Source organism: Colletotrichum costaricense (genome assembly GCF_030867565.1).
Source record: "Colletotrichum costaricense strain IMI 309622 chromosome Unknown Scaffold_19.1, whole genome shotgun sequence".
NCBI classification, from domain to species: domain Eukaryota; kingdom Fungi; phylum Ascomycota; class Sordariomycetes; order Glomerellales; family Glomerellaceae; genus Colletotrichum; species Colletotrichum costaricense.
In genome coordinates this window covers 70,501-90,719 of record NW_026848248.1, presented here as the reverse complement: position 1 = coordinate 90,719, position 20,219 = coordinate 70,501, and the positions used below count along the sequence as shown (strand labels likewise).

At 51.9% G+C, this 20,219-nt stretch overlaps 4 protein-coding genes across 4 annotated transcripts; 1 reads left to right on the top strand and 3 right to left on the bottom strand.

Annotated features, from left to right (window-relative positions):
- Window positions 1-906: 906 nt before the first annotated feature.
- On the top strand, window positions 907-1,671 carry CCOS01_13911 (uncharacterized protein; the record flags this gene model as incomplete). The annotated part of the gene is made up of 1 exon (XM_060462055.1): window positions 907-1,671. One exon carries the CDS (start codon window positions 907-909, stop codon window positions 1,669-1,671), a length of 765 nt encoding a protein of 254 aa, XP_060307151.1.
- Window positions 1,672-2,123: 452 nt separating this feature from the next.
- Window positions 2,124-5,409, bottom strand: CCOS01_13910 (oxoglutarate dehydrogenase; the record flags this gene model as incomplete). Its single annotated transcript, XM_060462054.1, has 2 exons — window positions 2,124-2,665; window positions 2,721-5,409. Coding segments are annotated over 2 exons (3,231 nt in total), but the record flags the coding sequence as incomplete, so codon positions are not given.
- A 543-nt stretch (window positions 5,410-5,952) lies between these two features.
- Window positions 5,953-14,655, bottom strand: CCOS01_13909 (GTPase-activator protein for Ras-like GTPase; the record flags this gene model as incomplete). The annotated part of the gene is made up of 13 exons (XM_060462053.1): window positions 5,953-6,223; window positions 6,282-8,121; window positions 8,191-8,870; window positions 8,945-9,117; window positions 9,243-9,329; window positions 9,385-9,756; window positions 9,837-10,465; window positions 10,527-10,686; window positions 10,748-12,283; window positions 12,345-12,459; window positions 12,526-12,875; window positions 12,960-14,465; window positions 14,602-14,655. The coding sequence occupies 13 exons, from the start codon at window positions 14,653-14,655 to the stop codon at window positions 5,953-5,955; spliced, it is 7,773 nt and encodes a 2,590-aa protein (XP_060307149.1).
- Window positions 14,656-16,770: 2,115 nt separating this feature from the next.
- Window positions 16,771-19,975, bottom strand: CCOS01_13908 (XRN 5'-3' exonuclease; the record flags this gene model as incomplete). Its single annotated transcript, XM_060462052.1, has 3 exons — window positions 16,771-17,407; window positions 17,466-19,578; window positions 19,666-19,975. 3 exons carry the CDS (start codon window positions 19,973-19,975, stop codon window positions 16,771-16,773), a joined length of 3,060 nt encoding a protein of 1,019 aa, XP_060307148.1.
- Between the last annotated feature and the right edge of the window lie 244 nt (window positions 19,976-20,219).

Below are 20,219 nucleotides of genomic sequence, written 5' to 3'. Positions count from 1 at the left end.
CCTACAACAGGGCTTCTACTAAGACACCTGGTATGTCAGTCAAACCATAGTTCCGTCAGCATTTGCATCTACCCAGGTAATAACCCGAGATTAGACCATAATTCCTGGTGAGGTGGCTGCACTATGCTGCAGGGTACAAAGATGCATAACTACCTTGCGGTAGACCGTCAAGATGTCTGCACCTGTGAGATCGTAGTAGTGACATTCGGTGGCCTGCCACCACTTTTGTGGCTCGCCAAGCAAGGAGGCCACAATGCTATACATCGAGATCTCGCTAGGTTACACTTACGGCTGGGATCCTACTGACCGCCTCTGTTGAGCAAGGTTTCATTGTTAGGCACAACAGTGTTATGGATAAGGCTTCGGAATAAGACACGTAAAAGGTCGGTGAGCAAAAGTCTCTTGATGTTTGTGATGGTTATTTGTGAGACATGGAAGGCGTCTTGCGAGGTACTCTCAAGTCGAAGTCCAAATATACTTGGCGGTCTCTGCTCAGACAGCATTGTATCACTATGCTACCAACTTTTGAAGGCGTCATTATCTTCGTCTCCGGTCTTTCCCTGACTCCCCCCTGCTATCAAAACTATTCATAGGCGGATGTAAGGAAAATAGGATCGGACAGATATGTGATTCGTTGTTACCCTTGAGGGAAGTACGTGTATACATATATATTTATATTGACGCCATCTAGCAGTCGATGGGGCAGATATTCACGAAGCCAAGACTCCGAGACTTAAAGGTTGATGGCTGTGCTGTCCCGGCCAGCAATCCCTCTTCTCTCATCTAAGATCATCATTTGTCAAAATCTCCATCAGCATGTCGGCTCTCATCCCAGAACATGTACGGGATGGATGCTCAACCCCAGCCTTTGAATTCATCTTGGCCACTGTCTTTCACAGTATTGCAATGTACAATGTCGTCGAACTAGATTTATTGATCTGGAGTACCTTTGTGCGTAGGTCTGGGCTGTATTTTTGGAGCTTCGTCATTGCCACAAACGGAATCATTTTTTATTCTGTCGGGTTCGTCCTGCTAGCCTACACCCTGCAGTCGCCAGATTATTACATGATATTTCTTCTTGTTCTAGGGACAATCCTCATGGTTTCTGGTCAATCTATGGTGTTGTATTCTCGTCTTCATCTAGTAAGGCAAGAACCCCTTGTTCTCCGATCTGTCCTTCTTATGATCATTATTTTCGGGACTGTTACACACACCCCAACCATGGTGTTTCAATTTGGTACTACTGCGAAACCCCTCAACCTTATCACATGGTTCAAAGTTCTCTTCGTTTGGAGGAAAGTCGAAATGACGATGTTTTGTATCGAAGAGTCAATTATTTCGGGCTTATATATCCACGCAGCCATCAGCTTTTTTAGGCTCAAAACATCCGCCCACGGAAACCCAGTAAAGGACCTGGCCACACCTCTTCTAGTGGTCAATGGGTTTGTTATATTCCTCGACCTGACGTTACTTGCGTCAACTTTCGCCTCTTTACCTACGGCTCAGCCAGCATACAGAGCACTCGTATACAGCGTTAAGTTAAAGGTCGAAATCAAATTACTCAACTCTCTCGTTAAGATTACACAGCATCCAACTGTCTTGACACTTCCAACTATTCCACGAAGTTCAACGTCGGGCACTCCAGTAGCAAATGGCCAAGAGATGTCATGATTCCAGTAACCGCATAACTCTATTAGACTCGATAGCCTTATTGGTAGGTTATTTATTCTTGAGCTCCATAGCTACTACAATGACATTATTCACTTACTTAATCCCTAGGGATCAATGGCTCGATATTACGACACAATAAGCCACGCAGTCATTCTAGTGGGGTTCGCAAACCCCGAACATTCGTACTCTCGGCGTCCAGCCCAGTACGCCAGTAGACGCATAGGCCCGAGCTTTTCACAGCTGTAGACTGCCTGCAACAACCTACATGCTCTCTACAGACACTCAAGGACACCTCACAGGGCCGACCTGTGGTTCGGAATCTATAAGAAAGCTGTATATTTTACAATTGTACAAGGAAGACGTCGCTCCCACTATTCTGATCCTGCCCATACCTGTCCCAAGCCTCTTCCCATTCACGCGCTGTGTCATGCCTCTTTGATGCTACTCGTTGTTTACTCGCCCTTCAGCTTGTCCTGCTTGACGGAGAAAGCCATCTCCAGGAACTCTTGCTCCTCCTTGTTGTGCAGACCCTTGTTACCAGCGGCGACAGATGCACTGGGGCCACGGCCAGCGTACATGACGTGCTTGCGATCGTGATGCTGAGTGTTATTGAGCAAGGTCTCCAGGCGAGGCTGGACGAAACTCCAAGCACCAGCGTTCAGGGGCTCCTCTTGGCAGTAGACGATGGTCTTGGCGTTGGGGTACTGGTCGAGGTTCTCCTTCAGTTGTTGCCAGGGGAAGGGGTTCAGCTGCTCGATGCGGGTGAACGCGACGTTGTCGATCTTGTTATCGGCGCGGTACTTGGATAGAGTAGCCCAAACCTGGCCAGAGCAGAGAATCACGCGCTCAATCTCCTCCTTAGGCTTGATGACGCCAGTCTCATGCTCCGGGTCGGGGATGATCCAGCGGAAGTGGGAGTCGCCCGAGAACTCCTCAATGTTGGAACGGGCCAATGGGTGGCGAAGCAGAGCCTTGGAGAAGAAAATAATGAGAGCTAATGAAAGTGAGCCACAAGAACTACAAGTATGGGATGATCAGAGTAAACTTACGCTTGCGGAATTGGCGATGCATCTGTCTGCGAAGGATGTGGAACAGGTTGGAAGGGCTAGTCATGTACGCGACCTGCATGTTGCAGTCTTGGTGTTGGCGGTCCAACTTCTCAGGGGAGGGGAAAACGCGAGGGTCCTCGTTGCTCAGCTGTAGCCATCTCTCGAGACGACCAGAAGAATGCTCTGGACCCTGACCGTCGTATCCGTGGGGCAGAGATACGACAAGACCAGTTCTTTGCATCCACTTGGCCTCACCCGAAGCGATGAATTGATCAATGATGCACTGCGCGTTGTTGGCGAAATCACCGAACTGAGCCTCCCACATGACGAGAGCATTGGGAGAAGACAGAGAGTAGCCGTACTCGAAACCGAGAGCGCCAAACTCGCTCAAGGAAGAATTGGAGATGACAAACTTGCCCTGGTCCTTGCTGACGTGCTGAAGAGGAGTGTGAGTGTCTTCGGTCTCCTGGTCGTGGAAGACAGCATGGCGCTGAGAGAAAGTTCCACGCTCAACATCTTGACCAGAAACACGAACGTGGTGGCCCTCAGTGACGAGGGAGCCAAAGGCAAGGGCTTCCGCAGTGGGGAAGTCGATGTTCTTGCCCTCGACCACAGACTTGGTCCTGTTAGACAGAATACGCTTGAGGTTGCGATGAGGCTGGAAGCCCTCGGGGGTGCTGCCAATGACCTCGCCAAGGTGGTTCAAAGTCTTGCTGTCCACGCTTGTTTCGTTGTGAGGAAGGACCTCAGTTGCAAGCTCCTTGGGAGACTTGAAACCGTTCCACGCGGAGGTGGTCCATTCCTTGGAGGTGGGTTGGTAGTCCTTGGACTTGGAGAAACTCTCCTCCAGCATACCCCAGACCCACTGCTTGTGCTCCTCGATATCTTCTTTGGTGAAGCTGCCGTCCTCGAGAAGCTTGTTGACGTAAATGGCAATCTGGGACTCATGGTCCTGGATGCGCTTGTACATGAGAGGCTGGGTGAAAGAGGGCTGGTCGGTCTCGTTGTGACCGTGCTTTCGGTAGCAAACAAGGTCGACAATGACATCTTGCTGGAATTCAGCACGCCAGTCGGCAGCCATCTGACACACAAAGTTGACAGCCTCAACGTCATCGGCGTTGACGTGGAAGACGGGTGCGTCGATGGCCTTGGCGATGTCGGTGCAGTAAGCTGTGGAGCGGGCAAATCGGGGATCGGTAGTGAAGCCAATCTGGTTGTTGACGACAAGGTGAATTGTACCGCCGGTAGAGAAGGCAGGAAGAGAGTGGAATCCAAGACATTCGTAGACAACACCTTGCGCGGCGAAGGCAGCATCACCGTGGAGCAGAACGCCCATCGCTGTGCGATGCGTCTTCTCATCATTGTTGTAGTGTTGGATAGCGCGGGTCTTGCCGAGCACAACAGGGTCTTCAGCCTCCAAGTGAGAAGGGTTGGCGACAAGGGAGAGCTGGACGCGCTTGCCGGAGGGTGTAGGGCGCTCAAAGTTCATACCAAGATGGTACTTGACGTCACCGGAGCCTTCGTCCTCGGCGCCGGCAGTTCCGGCGAACTCGCTGAAGATTGACTCGTTGGGCTTTCTTACGACGTTGCTTAGAACATTTAGGCGACCGCGGTGAGGCATGCCGATGACGATGTCCTTGACGCCGTAGTCGACGCTGCGATCGATCAACGCCTTCATACCGGGGACGAGAGTCTCGCAGCCTTCGAGGCCGAAACGCTTATCGTTCGGGTATTTCGTGGCAAGGAAGGATTCGAAGCTGGAACTCCAGATGAGACGATCGAGAATGCGGCGCTTTTCGTCGATAGAGTACTTGAAAGGTCGGGGGACCTCGATTCGTTCACGCAGCCAGTCGCACTTCTCTCTGTCAGGAATGTGGATGAACTCAATGCCGTAGGCACCGCAGTAAATCTTCTCGCAAGCATCAATGATCTCGCGGAGGGTCATCTTCTCGCGACCATCCTTCTTGAAGCGCGGCAAGATACCAGGACCAAGCTCGTACTCGGCGTCAAGATCCTTCTCAGAAAATTGATAGTGCTCAAGAGTCAGTTCCTTAGGCTTGATGTTACCGAAGCCCTGAGACTCGTTTCGAATCCCAAGGGGATCGATGTTGGCCTTGTGGTGGCCTCGAGCTTGGTAGGCGCGCACCAAAAGCTGGACCTTGAGATGGTTTGTAATCTCAGAGCCCTGACCAAGACCAGCGCCGAGTGCTGGAACGCCGCCAATGGCACCAGGAACCAGAGAAGGCGGAGGAGTGAAAGCCTGGGCAATGGGCATGTCGCCGTTCTCCATGTTCTTGAAGTAGACTTGCCATGAGACGTGGACGCTCTTGGGATCTTGCTTCCACTGCATGTACATCTCGTCAATGTAGTTGGCAGTGTTGCCGGACAGGAAGTTATCGTTAGGGTTTGGTGCATTGTCGGTCGCGCTCGCGTAGTGACGTTGGCTGGTTAAGGCCAGGGGGCGACGGGCAGCAGCGAGCTTCCTCGTCGAGGTCCGCGACGCGATGGTAGAGAAGCATGATGATGAGCTTGTAGGTTTTGAGGTGTGAAGCACCCGAGTGCCGGCTCTACACACAGAGCTTCGCAACATGGTGGCGGATAGGGCGGTGGTGGAGGGAGTTCGTCGCCGTGAGCTGGATGAGCATGGAAAAGATGAAAGGAGGCAAGCAAGGACGGAACTTTGTCGGTCCTCGGGAGTAGGTGGTCGGGTTCATACGGGCCTGCGGCAAATCTGTCTTGGACTGGTGGAGAAAAGCTATCGACCCACATGGGTAGGTACGGATGCTCCATACGGCTGACCTACCTTACACAGCTGACCTACACTTGCATATAATTCGCCATTTCAGCCCGGTAAGAGATAGAGACCTGGATAAATCAATATTTTCCGTTATGCATACAGAATCATGATGCTATTCGGCCCTCTGGGCCCTTAGGAAAATACCTTGGGTGAGCTGGGAGGTGGCGCGCCTCCTGTGGCTGAAAGTGGCTAGTGATCGATGAACGAAAGGTCTCATTGGTCGGCAACCCGTGCACAAGAGAGACAAGTAGGTATCCGTATAGAAGCATTATTTTAATTACAGCTTTCTTTTACCCTTCATCTTTATTCTTCATGCGCATCAAGACTTCAGAAACGTCTCTCCATGGAACTACGTTGCTTTGCCTCCAAGAGTCATGTCTACTTACTAAACTATGATAAGCTAGGACTGTCAGCACGTTGATCCCTAGTACGGCGTCATTCGTAGTGACTTACTTCGATCAGCTTCTCGGTCAGAAGGAAACATTTCCTATCCTGGTCCTGGCTGAAGTTGAACGAACATGAACGCCACAACCCGCTGAAACCCATATCCTCAAGAATCTCATTCAAAACGGCTGTGGACTCTAGCGCTGTGCTGAACTTTGGATTTGACGTGAGTGCATGTAGCAAGTCTTGCGCAGACTCCAAAGTCGACGAATTCTGGCAATGCAGAAGCACATCGTCCAGGATAGAAACAATAGGCCCACAGCTGTGGTTCAGTCAGTCCAAGGGTCCGCTTAGGTGGGACAGGAGAGTTAGTAGCTTACAGGTGCATAATCACAGACGGCCTAGCTGCTGCTAGTTCCGTCAGCCACTGCAATGTCCGGTTCTGCAGTGCATCCTCCAAGTACTGAAAGTCAATCAACTCGATGGCCGTGTTCAGGAGGAGATCTTTATCCTTCATGCCGCCGAGATCATCGTATCTCTGCTGGCCAGTGACATCTCGTAAAAGGGAAGGATCAATACCCGCAAGCCATAGATTGTCCCTGAGCTCATCGCTCTCGACCGTTCGTGCGAGGATAAGAGCCATGTAAGGCGACCGAGATAAGTCGTCAGGCGGGCTCCCAGCGTCACCGACAGGATTGCCAGCCATGTCTAGGAAGGCCGAGAGTACTCGCATGGCATTCGTCTTCGTGGTAGTGTCCGCAAGACCACGAGCGAGACAAGCGCAGACTGCGAAATGGAAATTCTCAGGCGTGAAATGGATGCCGTATGCGTCATCTAGAGGCAGAGCAGCTTCCTCGAGCTGGACACGGCCCTGTAAAAGGAGAGGGCCCATCTTGTCCCCTCTCAGATCACCCACAGTGCTGATGTTAGTCATGACGGCCTCCAGGAATTGCGCCGTGCAATTGAACAAGGCCGGAGGTACAAGTCTTAGAAGGGAGATGGCCAGCCAGAAGAGCTGCAGACCATAACGAGATGCCGACGGGAGCTTTGCCATCATCTTGGACAGAGAGGTCACAATGGAAATAAGCATGTCGCTGTTCGTGTCGTCTCCTAAGCGACCGACGCTATTTCGTAGAGCGACAAGCACTTGATAAAGCAAGTCGTCATCCACCTCCTCTCGTGCCAAGCAGCCCATGACGGCAAAAGCACGGGGTTGAATAGCTGGGTTGTTTTGGAATGCGGTGCTGGCCACCAGACTCATCCAGCGTGACCTCCAGGCATTGGAGATGTCGATAGATGGCGCTGCTACCGAGCAGACCTCAAACAAGACTGCCGCTAGGTTCTCAGTGGCGGCCAGTGAAGGCCCGGCATCCTGTGTAGTCGACATGGAGGCTCCATCGCGTAGGAATGGGGGAGGTGTTGAGAATATCTCGCTCCTGGGCTCACTGAGGAAGTCTAAACTACCTCTGAGTTTGTTAAACCGAGTTTCGTCTAGGTTGAAAGAAGTGCAAGCTGCGTGCACAGTGTTGACAAGAAGCCTATGCACTAGCAAGCGAACCTCCGGAGCGCCTGTGTTGGCCAAGATTGTGACGATGTGAAAGATTTCTGGTAGATATAGCTGAGACTGCACGCCATTATCGAACGACAATGACAAACAGAAATGAAGTAGAACGCAGATCTCGGCCCACACTGTATTGTCAGGCAAGTATTTCGTAGGTCTGAGGGAAGACCGATTCAACGCCTTGCGTAGCCGGGAAATCACCTTACCACGCAGGGTGATGCTTCCCATACCGGAGACGATCGATGACAGAGCTTCCATGGGCTCCTCAGAGAACCCAAAGCTTAGAGCTGCTCTCATGAGCTCCTCAAGGAAAATGTCGAGTATTGTTTCGTCCTGGTAGATGCCGGGCCAGACAGCTTGCTCAAGCGTATACGTAAGCCCGTGATCTGACATAGCCACATCTATGAGTTTGCGAAACAATGCTGCAATCTTTTCCTTTCCCTTCTCGGCATCGGATTCGTTTGCCAAAACTCCAGTGCGTAAGCCGGGCAGCCATGGGGCCATATATGCCAGGCTGAGCGGCTTCTGCTCGTCAGTAAAGGTTTCCCATCCGACGAAGAACTCGGTCAAAAAATCAAAGGTCAGTTGAGGTTCGGACGTTGCCAACTGCCTGCTAATCTTGATGATGAAATGAGACGGGTCCATGGGTACGGAAACATCTGTAGTGGTCAGCAGCTAAATTCTGGCGGAACTTCACCTTCTACAATTCACTTGACTTCGCAACATACCTTTGGTGCACATCAAGTTTGAAGCCGCGCCGAACTTGAAGGCCTTACAAAGAGCACCAAGAAGATTGTAGGACGATAGTCTGAGAACGTGATCGGAGCTTGACAGGTTCGTTAAGGCTAGATTCAGCAAGGTGCCCGGAACATCCTGTGGACGGATCAATCGTTCGTAGGCCTTGTGCGCTCTTGTATCCTTGCCGTACTTGGCTTTTGCGCCGCGTATTGTCTGGAGCACGTCGGCCTTCTTAGGGCTGGTGAAGTACATGACAATCTTGCCATTATCTGCACGCAGACCAAAGGCCGAATCATCTTCAGTCTGTATTGACGTAGGAGCTTCTTCCACTTCGCCTAACCTGAAAATATCGTTCACAGTCGTGCTCAGCCGATAGCCTGGGAAGACCTCCTGTTTCTTGGTGGTTGTGACCTGGACAAATTGGCTGCCAACCTTGATGACAACCTCAATCTTACCCTTTGTCTTGGACAGTCGGGTGATGGGTTGAAACACGTATCGGGTATCTGTGACAACGCTGATTGTCTCTTTCGGTAGATGAAGTTGGCTGAGATGAAAATGAGCCTGCAAATCTTGAAGGCTACCAATCAAGTGGTAGTCGACATTTTTCGGATTGAAGACACTGCTATCGCTCTTGGCAGACACCCGTAGAAGTCTCCGAAAGCATTTCCTTCTGTACGTTAGCTACGTAAATCCGACGTAGAAACTTGGGATACCCATTGCAATTCCTGCCTCGTTGATCCTTACCTGAAGGCGCTATTCATGTTGTAGACATAGACTCTGACAAGATTCCGTGATAATTCCACGGGTGTGAGCTGTTCGAGTTTCTTAAAGAGCTCATCTTGGGGTTCGTTTTGTCCATTGTAGCAAGTGGCGTCAATGAGCAGGCCGAAGGGCTTATGCCACAGACGACTTGCGATCTAGACAAGGACAGGATTGATTAGAACAGACGATGAAGAAAACGAAGCACTCCTCCGTGGCCAAATGGAGTGGCCGATTCATCGAAGTGAAGGAGGGATATATCAGATATGAGTTTGACGCTTACCTTTAGGTAGCAGTACAAGAGTGTATCGTAGTCTATGCTCTCTGCATCAATGTGTCGTAGGATGATGCAAATTATGGAAAGAGAGTCCTACAAGATGCACTTAGCAACATTCGGGAGAAGCTGTTCGAGGGTAAAACAGTACCTTGCTTTCACCTCCGTCATAGACGGCTCTAGCAGTGATAAAGGATTCAGTACTCCGGAATGCGTTTCGAAGCATAAAATTTTGAAATCTTGAGTACGAAGGCGGAGTGTTTGTCGAAATTTGTGGTCTGTTCCAAGTCACAGCCAAGGGCGGGGGGCCTAAATTCGTGATGAGATTGCGCAAAGGCTCGAGAACAGGCGACCGACCCCGGGACACCTCAGCGGGCGACCGCACGAAGTCCTTCCGTTCTTGGGTGACAAGTCTTTGGCGCATATGATCCCAATGGTCATATAGAAACCGATGTAGCGCAACGCAAGATCCGAAGTCGAAGGATTCGATGGTAGGAGGAGTTTCGAGGTTCTCTGGAGGCACCTAGCACACAGTCAAAATTAATTTTTGAGAATTTTGCGGATGAACGGAACTGCGTCGTGCGGGCTGATGGGACTACTCACAGAAATCTCGCGTAAGAAGGTTGTCACCTTGTAGATGTTCTGAGTAAGGAAGTCATTCAAGGGAAACATGTAGGGCTCCTTGGCCCCAAACAGAACATTGTTTGCCAAGTTCTGAATGACCTTCGCGATGAGTAGGAGCCCTCGTCGCATCTCCTTTGACGGCGTCGTGGTAACTAAGCCTTCGACTTCAGGCGCAACAATGGCTGGACAGAAGAATCGAAGGAAAACGAATGCCCCAACAGCCGTGTACTTGGCCTCCTGGAACCGTGGGAGTACGGCAGCAGAGATCTGGCTCTCATTAGTAGACAGTATAAGGGATTTGGAAATTGGTAGACGCACGATATTGCAGATCCTGCGAAACGAGGCTGGCATGGTCGAGGACGATGCACAAATGTCGTCGATGAAAACCTTCGCTACAATACGCAGCTGGAGGGCGTTCTTCTGGAGTTCATCTGTAGAACTCACGCGAGCGGGGTCCAACTCGAGATCTAGGTCTTTGGAAGTCAACATCAACCTTTCGACGACCTTTTGCAGTGTCGCCTTGAGGTACGGTTGTCCCTTCCACTTAGCGTAGACGGAAAGCATTTTGGTTGCGACGCATGTCCGCCGTAATATCTCTGATTCGTTGTCTGGACGATCGTTAATCGAAAGGGTTCCTCCAGGAAAAAGAGTGATGGCTGTCGGACCCACCTGTTTCTTCGATCTCTTGCTTGATGAGAACTTCTAGCAGTTCAAAGCTGAGACCACGATGTTCGAAGATTGTCAGCAGAGAGACAGTCAGTTCGTCAACCTCGCTGCTTGGGCACACAGCGCTCATCGCTGCTACCAATGTCATGTCTTTGGTGAGGAGCTGTGAACTGTGTTAGATAATGCACTACTGATTCAGCATGGCTCCACGCAGCTTTGCTCACCTCGAGTAATTCGTCATACTTCTCACTGACGGCAGCGTCTGTTAGGTTGCTGAATTCCGTTCCCTGAATGAGGATGTTGTACAGGACTTTGACGAAGGCTGTCCTGATCTCGACATTGTCATGGTATCCAATGTTAAGAGAGTGCTTCAGGCCGACGTCAATATTAGCACTCAAGAGATTTGAGAGAATGGTGATAGCAAATTCTGACGAAGATCCACCCTCATCGCGACTGGAAATTCCTGCCAGCAAATCGTTCCTCCCGCCTTCAAGAGACTCGTGGTTGAGTAGTGAAAGGAATCTGTTGAAATAGGTATGAAACATCTGTGACTTGAGCTCGCTCGTACCAGCGTCGGTCTGGCCCTCGCCAGGTTGCAAGGGGAGACGGAAAGTGAGTTCGGCCAGTGACTTCAAGCAAGCCTTGTCCAGGTCCTTCTGCACTCTCACGACTTCGTCCAAACGGCCACTTGAGTTGGTACCTGGGTCAAGACGCGGAGACCGAGGCCGAGCAATCCAGCCAAAGATATACTCCAGGAGCTGATTTCGGATCCGCACGTCATCTCTGAGGTTTAAGTGTTCTTTCCTCTTCGTTACTGCCTCGCACAGCTGACAGACCTTGATCTTGACTCGGAGGGTATTGGTGCTATCAGCGATGCCATCGAGGAACTTCGCGAAATTGAGTGCGAGAGCACCAAGATGTATGGCTGAAGCGGCACCAAGGTCTGAAGGGCTCTCGAGCCGTTCCACGAGCGCTTTCAGAAGAGAAATGGCTTGCTCGGCAAATATAATTTCGACGTCCTGTGCCTTGTCACTCGGCGCTAGTGCACCGGTGAACAAGACCTCAAGCTCAGACTCGAGAGATTTGAAGAGAGCTTGGTAAAGTGTGGATGACACCTCGCTTGATAAAACCTCCCTGGTTGCTTCTCTGATCCTGATGCTTGCACATCCAAGAAGCTGGATGCTCAACTTCAGATACCTGCTCAATAAGGGTTCTTCATGGTTCTCAGAGGAGAGCTTATCAATCCATCTCAGGCCGTTCAGTGTTGGCTCCTCAAGGATGATTGTCTGGTTCGCCGTGCATATCCCACCGAGAGATGCGAGAAAACCCGAGTAGTTTCGCCATTCGGTCAGCGCTCTTTCATCGACAGCATCAACAGGTGCCATTGAGACCTCTCTCGAAAGAAGAAGCCATCGCTCGAAGCCATACTCCCAGGCCGAAAGGATGCCGCTTGTAGGATATTGCAACCGGCGGAGCAAGCCGCGAACCCTCTTTTGAAAAGCCACGAGCCCTGTGAATCGGAACGCTCGAGATGCGATCTCACCGTACACCTCGCCGTTGCGTAGCAGTGAGGCAAATACTTTGGCTGTGTCAGAGGTCATGTCCACAAGGTTGTTCTCTTCGAAAAAGAGGCCTATGCACGAGGTCACCGTCTGACAGGTTTCGACATCAGCTGAACATAAGGAGACTAGGAGCGTCGTTTCAAGTCTGGAGGATGCTGCCTCTATTTCGGGTACGCCTTCGGGCATATCGGAGAGCTCCTGGGACAGAGCAGGGTTTGTTAGTTTGACGAGCGCTTGTAACTAAGTCTGTTCAACTTACCCGCAGCGACGCCAGCAAGAACTTCCGGGCTTCAAGATATTCATGAATAGCCTTCACCTCTGAACCGTTGCCATCAGATGTGACATCGTTGCACATGTTGAGTAATACCAGAGAGCTGCTCGAGCTTACATTAGTCCATCTTCATATTTGAAAGGACTCGGAAAGTCACCGGTCTTCATACCTGCGTCTCCAAAATTCCCTTCTCAGTGCAACAGAACTCAGTCTGCCACGGGCACGGAGTGTGTCGATGATGGAGCTGTCGGAAAAGAGACGCTTCGCAACACCTGTGGCGAGTCTCCTGATGGTCGGGTTGGCGGACACGACGCATGAGAGAAAGGACAAAAACACATCCTCGTCAGCAGCGCCGGTAACCGTATCGCTTTGGCTGTCGCCGTCGAAGAGAGAGCGTGGTGAAGCATCCAGAAACTTAAGAACATCGCATGCCATATTTGTGAACGAGTGTAAGTTCGAGTCGCGACGTGGTAGTGCCAGAGCTACGGCGGTAGCTTCTGCTGGCAAGTCCGCAACAGCCTGCTATCTAGGTCACCAAACTGGCCTACAGAGGCAATGCGATAGGGTGCGAATACAAAGGGGGTTGATGTTCATCAGACTTACCTTGAGCTGCGTCCGCATGAAGGGACCCGCGACAGCAAAAAGCTGCTCATAAACATGCGAGTCGTTTTGACGGGCAAAGTAACGGCAACCTTGGACGACGGCAGTCTTGAAAGCCTGCGGGGAAGAGAGGCCAAGATATGACTCTCTTAGTGAATCGACACAGCTTTCTAGACTCAGTTCAGCGAGGCTGACAAACGCAGCTGTCATCAAGTCTTGATCAAATAAGGAGGACTCGTTGCCGCGCCGAAAGACAGCCTCGCGGACCTCGTCTTGTACATCCATGGCGTAGCTCACCAATGCGGCATCGTCTTCGGCAACGAAGTGGCGAGATGCTCTCAAGAGGGACACCAACGAGTAAGCGGCCTGTTCGTTCTTGTTCCTCAGAGCCTTTCTCAAGTTGTCTAGAAAGCCGACCTTCTTGGCCATACTGCTACTCTTAGCCTCTCGGAGATTGCTAGCCACCTCGAAAACATCGGGTAGTAGGAATAATAACGTGGTCTGCAAAGGGTATAGAACTCCTTTCTTGCGGCCATTGTCAACGACCGTCTGCGTCATGTCAAACAGAGTATCGGCGCCGCCGTCGAGACGCCTGTGTAAAGTGTGCTGCTGCACGAATTCATGTGGATATCGATCGAGCCACCTGGTAACTAACAAGGGGGCGACGACGGCAACAGTATTTTGGAAGGATTTGCGGAAATGTAGGAAGCTGGAGCATATCTCCTGGATTATTAAACCTAGCTTTTGGGCGTCGACCCAGAAGAAGGACAGGATCTTAAGCACCGCCAGGGAAGCCTTGTCGTCGTCGGGGGTAGCGGCCGACTGACCAGGAGCAGCCTGCACTACAGCTGCAGTGCGAACGGTATATACGACGTTCCTGAAATAGTCAAAAGAGCAAGACCATGTAGAGGCCGTGACGTATTCCACGATGATCCTAATGCAAGGTTCCAAAACGGCTAATTGGGTGGTGGGCAGGGTTCCGTCGTCCTCGGGAGCGTTAGTATCACCGGGGAGCGGCGAGGCAAGCCCGCCCGAGGAGCGGGCTATGGAGTCGGCGTGTCTCGAGGTATCGTCTAGAATGGTAGACGAGGGTAAGGCATAGCCCTCGGGAATGGGCTCAACAAGCCACTTGACTAAGTCAAAGACGCGATTGACAAGAGCTTCGTCCAACGGCTCGGGAACATTTGCGAGGTTTGCTGAGGTAACACGACGAGTGTCTGCTTCGGCAGAAGGTTGGCGGATGCCTTGTGCCTTGACTTGGTTCCAATGGGCGGTGCAGCAGTCGGCAGCGAGGGCAAGGACGTAGACTTCGGAAAGGAGAACGTGGGGAGGATGGGCGGGCGGAGGAAGGCCTTTGTAGTTTCGTATTATGTCTTCGAGAAGTGCAACGAGGGAATCGAGAACAAAGGCGACGGCTGAGGTGCTGATTTTGACTAGCGTTGATCTCGTGATGAGGACAACGTCGTCCTGTTGGAGCTCCAGTCCATGAGTTCCCGTCCGGTGAGGTAGCTGAGAGGGGCGCAGATATGGTCAGTGAAGTCCCCAAGAGGCAGGAGGCAGGATACGCAAGCGAGTCGGGAAGAGGATGAGGGGGCGCGTCGCATCTCATGACCAAGGTCTAGGAGGAAAGAAAGGAGCGACTTACTCTGGTGGCAAGCCTATCGACCAGACAGCCGACGAGACCAGCATCGCCGTTCATGTCTGCGCTCCAAAACGATAAAGCTCATGACCGTACGCGCACGTCCTTAGTTTTCTGCGCCTTCCTCAAGCTCAAGTAGTGTAGTGACTTGGCCGAGTATTGCGACGGGGCTTTTGTGGCTATGAGGTCGTCGTAGATATTGTATACAGTGGAGGTCAACGGGGAGGGACTACGAGCGCAAAGCCGAGGTATGGCTGGGTCGGGAGGGCCAATTGGGTCGTCGTCGCAGTCGTAATACGCGAAGTGAGGTAGCCGTGCAGGAGAGCGAACGATGCGCTGACCTGAGGTGTAAGGTAAGGTAAAGGACCTGAAGGGATTGAAGGAGTTGGCTAGGTGGCAGAGAGCGGCTTGATGCGTTGAACCAGCATCTGTTTCGGTTTGCTGTGGTGACAAACTGTGCGCCTTCTTCTACTCGATCCTTGTGGTAGGTAGGTAGGTAGGTAGGTAGGTAGGTAGGCGAAGTACTAATGTATGTTGAGGTGGAAAAAAAGGCGAAAGATGCACCTGCATGCGTTTTACAGTCGTCCATGTCAGGAGGGAGATGGTGGAGGGGTAGCACTGTACTTAGCAGCACTGATAGCGTCGTCTGGCCCAATGACGGCTGCTACCTTACCTAAGATGGGTTTAGTCGCCTTTGGAGGTAAGGTACAGATAGGTAGGTACCTTGTCTTAGCACTGCGTATTGAACTCGTACCTGACAGCGGCCTGACCTTCCATCACGCCATGTGGCCGTACGGATACCGGTACTAATACCTGGACTTCCATTGAGATTGGCTTCCAGGGACACCCACCTCAGGACGAATGGGCAAGAGGACGTGGACAAGTGGGTGACAAGAAAGAATACCGGCCAACAAAAAATCATATTACTTACTTACGACCTGTTTATAATTCTTAGCTTTCGTGTTCTTCTTTGTATCCTTTCTATCTATATCTCTACTATTATTTCTATTCTCTCTATATTCACTAGAGATTACTCCCTAAATAGTAAAGATTAAAGAACAGTAGGAAAAGAGCTAGGGTCATAGAGCGGCCAACGACTATGTCACCCACTTGGGTGGAGTGGACGGGAAAGTGAGACGATTCTGTCTCATAAGAGGGCGACAGACCGGGCACTGCCCACAGTCCACGAGCCGAACACCTACTCTAAACACGCAAGAGGTAGTACCACTCGAGGTACCTATAAATCTACCTGGAATAAGGTAATTCACATCATCATTTACCGATCACCCAAAGGGCCCAAAGGCGCAAGAGGGATACTGTTATAAGCTCTGTAGTCTAGATCCGGTCTGCACGAAACGCAACGCAACGCAACGCAGCGAATGTCACGTCTCAGCGGCACTTCCGAGGCGAATGGGGTTGGTGTGCGCCGAACGGGATGGGATGCCAAGGTTCTCAAAAAGCTAAGGTGCGGGTAGGCGGTCGTAGCTTCGGTATTTTTAAGTTAATCATTTACCTTATTATACGTACCTATCGAGCCTGGGCAGATGGTGTGGGGCAGCACGTCTGAAGCCGAGCATTATCCAGTGAACTTCGTTCTGTCCCTGACTGCGGTAACAAAGTGCCCATGGTCATGGTGCCAAAGCACCTTAGCCTGGACGTCAACCTAATGTGAGCGCCGGCGGGGATGCCGGGTTGCCCTAGGTTGGTATTTCCGTGCTTATGGTGGTTTACCTTGAGCTTTGGCAACATAATCTGGAGCTCCGGCAGTATAACATCAGCCATTTGCCGCTTTATGACTTGGGCCGATACATACATCGTCTATATTGAGTTAATCGGCCAAACATAATATAGGAATATTTAAGGTTACTGTGCCTCATCGTTCAATACTGCTAGAAGCTAGCTGAAAGTGATAACCAAGGCTTGCTGCCACAATGGTATTGCCATACGTAACACCTATGGCACTACCCGCGCTACCTAGCAGGAATTAATTTCTTTGGAATAACACGCCACATCTCTGGCGACGCGTCTACAATGCCCGCCCATTTGCACTATTCATACGCTATGCGGCTGATACCGATGAGCCTTCAACCCTCCTGCTTTTGTCGTGAAAAGAAAGTCATCTATGCGCCTCCTCGGCCGGTACATCTATATCCGACAGCAACAGCCCTCGGAACATCAGTAATTGTTGCGGCCGCCGCCATATCTGCCACCTCCACCTCCGCCGCGGCCTCCGCCGCCGCCGCCGCCCCGTCCACCACCATAGCCGCCGCGGCCCTGGTAGCCGCCGCGGCCTCCTTGCCGACCTCCATCGGGATAGCTGTACTGAGAATGTGGCCCTGGCGGGAGGGGGGCGTAGTTGTGGTGCTGATTGTAGCCTCCTCCGCGGTAGGAACCGTTGGATGCTCGCCCGTCGTTTCCATACCCTGATGGAGGAGGTGGCGGCGGGAGACCCATGCCGAACCCAGGGTGCCCTGGAGGGGGGGGCTGCCATGAGGATTGGATGGGCGGTGGACCCGACGACTGGAATCCCTGCCGACCGTAACCACCATTACTGCCGTAAGAGGGCGGTCCTCGGTCTTGGCGACCTTGTCCGCCATCAGGAGCGTAACTGAATTGGCCCCCCCTCCGACCGCCGTTGTGGTGTCCGCCGCCACGTTGAAAGGGGACTCCGCCGTAGCCACGCCCGCCTCGCGCTGACTTCCCCTTCAAAGTCTCGATGTCGTTGCGATCTAGAGCTGGAGCCGGAGGCTTGGCACCACGCAGTAGCATCGACTTATGAGGATGCGAGCTTTCTGGGAATGTGTACCATACTCTGCTTCAATGTTAGTCCCAGCAATTAGCTGTCAACCACATTTGTGAGATCAACTTACCTCAGAGACCTATCGTAGTCCAGATTTGGCATTCCTCCGCGCTCCAGGGGATACACTAACTCTCCGTGAGGCAGATAATCAGGTATCTTCTCAATGTTGCCAGCCAAACCGTCACTTGTCCGGGGGCTGAGCTTGAGCGTCGGCGCTCCCTGCTTCTTCGAGTAGAAACCAGTAGTGATCTCATCATATAGTTCGTGGTGAGCATCTGATAAGAGCAGCACGTCCCTTCCGACACCATTTCGCGCCTGATCTGCCTCGCTCAGGAGAGGGTACTTCGTCTCGATGGCAGCGAGCAGTCTTGGCATTTCGATAAACGGCAGCAGTGCCACTCCCTGCCATGCCATCTTCTTTCCGTTCAGATCAATCTCAAAATCTGACGGGTAAAAGTCGATAACATCGCTGTCCTCATTCAGCATAAGCTCATGGAAGACTTCGGGTAAAGCGTGGCGAGAGGCTGCAGGAAGCACACTCATCAACTGCTCAAATGGCTTTGAAATCCGCCCCTTTTCGAAATGAACATCCATCTTGTCAAGATCGACAAAGTCTGCAGCAAAGGGCGCGTAATGGTATGGGTAATACCATTCCCATGAGGGACAGCCCTGGAAGTAGTATAGCAAAACCCACGACAGGCCCTCCACGTAAGCCTGCGCAACCTTGTGCCGAAACTCGAGATCGCTGCGATCAACATGAAACTTCTGTTCGTAATATCTATCGGCGTAGCCCTCTTCCCACATTCTGACATGATCCACCGCGGCCTCCTCGGCAGCGGACGACGTGCCGGGGCCCTTTGCGCTGGCCGCGACGGATTCGGCCTTTGCTGCAGTGTCATCTTCGGCTTTGCGTTTTCCCAGCACAGTACTTTCATCGGTCGGCTTGGGGACTTCGTCCTTCGTGACCTTCGCCGAGTCATCTTCCTGACTGATCTCATTCTTGGGCATCAAACCTTTCAGTTGGTCCCGTATAGCGCTTGCGGCGCTCTTGTTGGCAGTGTTGGCGTTCATGTTAGAAGACCGACCCACTACTTTGTCGTGGGTGACGCCATTTGGTCCTCCTGCCACCGCAAACAAGCTCAATCCAGCAGATGCATCGTCGACTTGCTTCGGCTTGGCAAACTTGGGGTTACGCTGCTCCTCTTGAAGCTTTCTCCGCTTGAAGCTGGCCTCTCTACGATCCTCGGTCTCCTTTCTCCTCTTGAAGATCGCATCCTCTTGCTTTGCTAGGCCATTGAGAATGTACTGCGCTCGACCCAAGTCGACGTGACCGTCCTTGGTGACATAACCGCCCATGAATGGCAAGTTATCTTTCCAAATGGCTGTCAGGGTGTCGATTCCGTTCTCTCGGATCTCCAGTGCCGGTAAGTGAGGCAGAAAGTCGTTGCCAACGAAACAGCACATAAATACCCAGTCATCAAGGGCCCTCTCTAGGTCGAAGCGGAAGGGCAGACCGGGGACATTAAGCTCTACTGCCAAGTACTCCCGCAGAATGGGAACGTGGAGCCAGATGAAGGGCTTCAAAATGGGACTCTTCTCCTGCTCGTCGAATTCGCCGACCTTCTCCTTGGCCTGCCCACGACAAGCGCGAGCCTCGTGACCCTTTTGTCCACAAAGCTTGCACATCTTGGCTTTGCTATCTTGAAAGAAGACATCCTCACGCAGAACTCGGAAGTGAGGCTCGTGAGTTGCGAGACCAAGCATGATCAAGTCGGCATCGAGGCCATAGATGACGTGTCGGGTATTCGGGTCGTAGTCGGGAGAGATGCGCTGGGATCTCACGAATGACATAATTTTATGTTCTCCCTCGCCGGGGACTGTCGCATCGGAGATGATGATCTTGAGTTTCGCCCAGGCTGGGTCCGTATTAAGCTTGTACGCGCACCAGTATCTTAAGCTTGAGGCCAAGATGTCCATGAAGGGAGTGCCGGGAGTAATGGAATTGGAGTCAAAAGCCTTCTTGGTGACGCCCTCGAGTGTGTCATCGGGTACTGCGCCACCATTCTGCTGCTTCAACAACTTCAATAGCTCTTGCTTATCCTCTTCCTTCTCCTGGGCTTCCTGCGCAGACCGGAAGCGACGAGATCGCTGTTGATTCATCTTTGCACGTGGCGCGACGCCGTCTACGCAAAAATCATCTTGTTCAGTAACGGTATCGACGGATGAAATCAATGATATGGGAAGAGGGGGAGAGGGGGGAGAGAACCAACCAACAGCAATCATCAGCAGCTTCCGCGGCCGAACCATATTGACAACACGATCCGTATACCTGAAAACTTCAAGCATCATCTCCTCCTCGTCCTTGGGGGCGGGGCGATCCTCGGGGTGGGAACATGGATGGACGATACCGTTCATGTCAAGATACAGGTTGTCGAGCTCCTCGCCATTCGGATTAGGCCCGGTTGTGTCGACGGGGATTTCTGATCCATCATCCATCTTGACGGGTTGCTCCTCGATGACTGGGGAGATGATCTTGGGGTACTTGTTTGACAGCCATCGGAAAGCCGCCGGGATACCCATCTTGAATAATGTTCAGATACACGAAGTATCTGCAATAAGGCGGGTTTAGAGCTTATGGATTGATTTCGGGGCGATGGCCGTCGCGCAAAGGGTGACGAGAGCAGGTAGCTCTCGTGTCGCAGAAAAAGATTATATTGAGAAGACTGTGACGCATGGATGCTGGAGCTTGGCCGTAAACCGAGTGAGGGAGAGAAAAGTTGTTATGCTGTAGCATGCGATGGTTCGGAGTCGCGGAATCGAGATG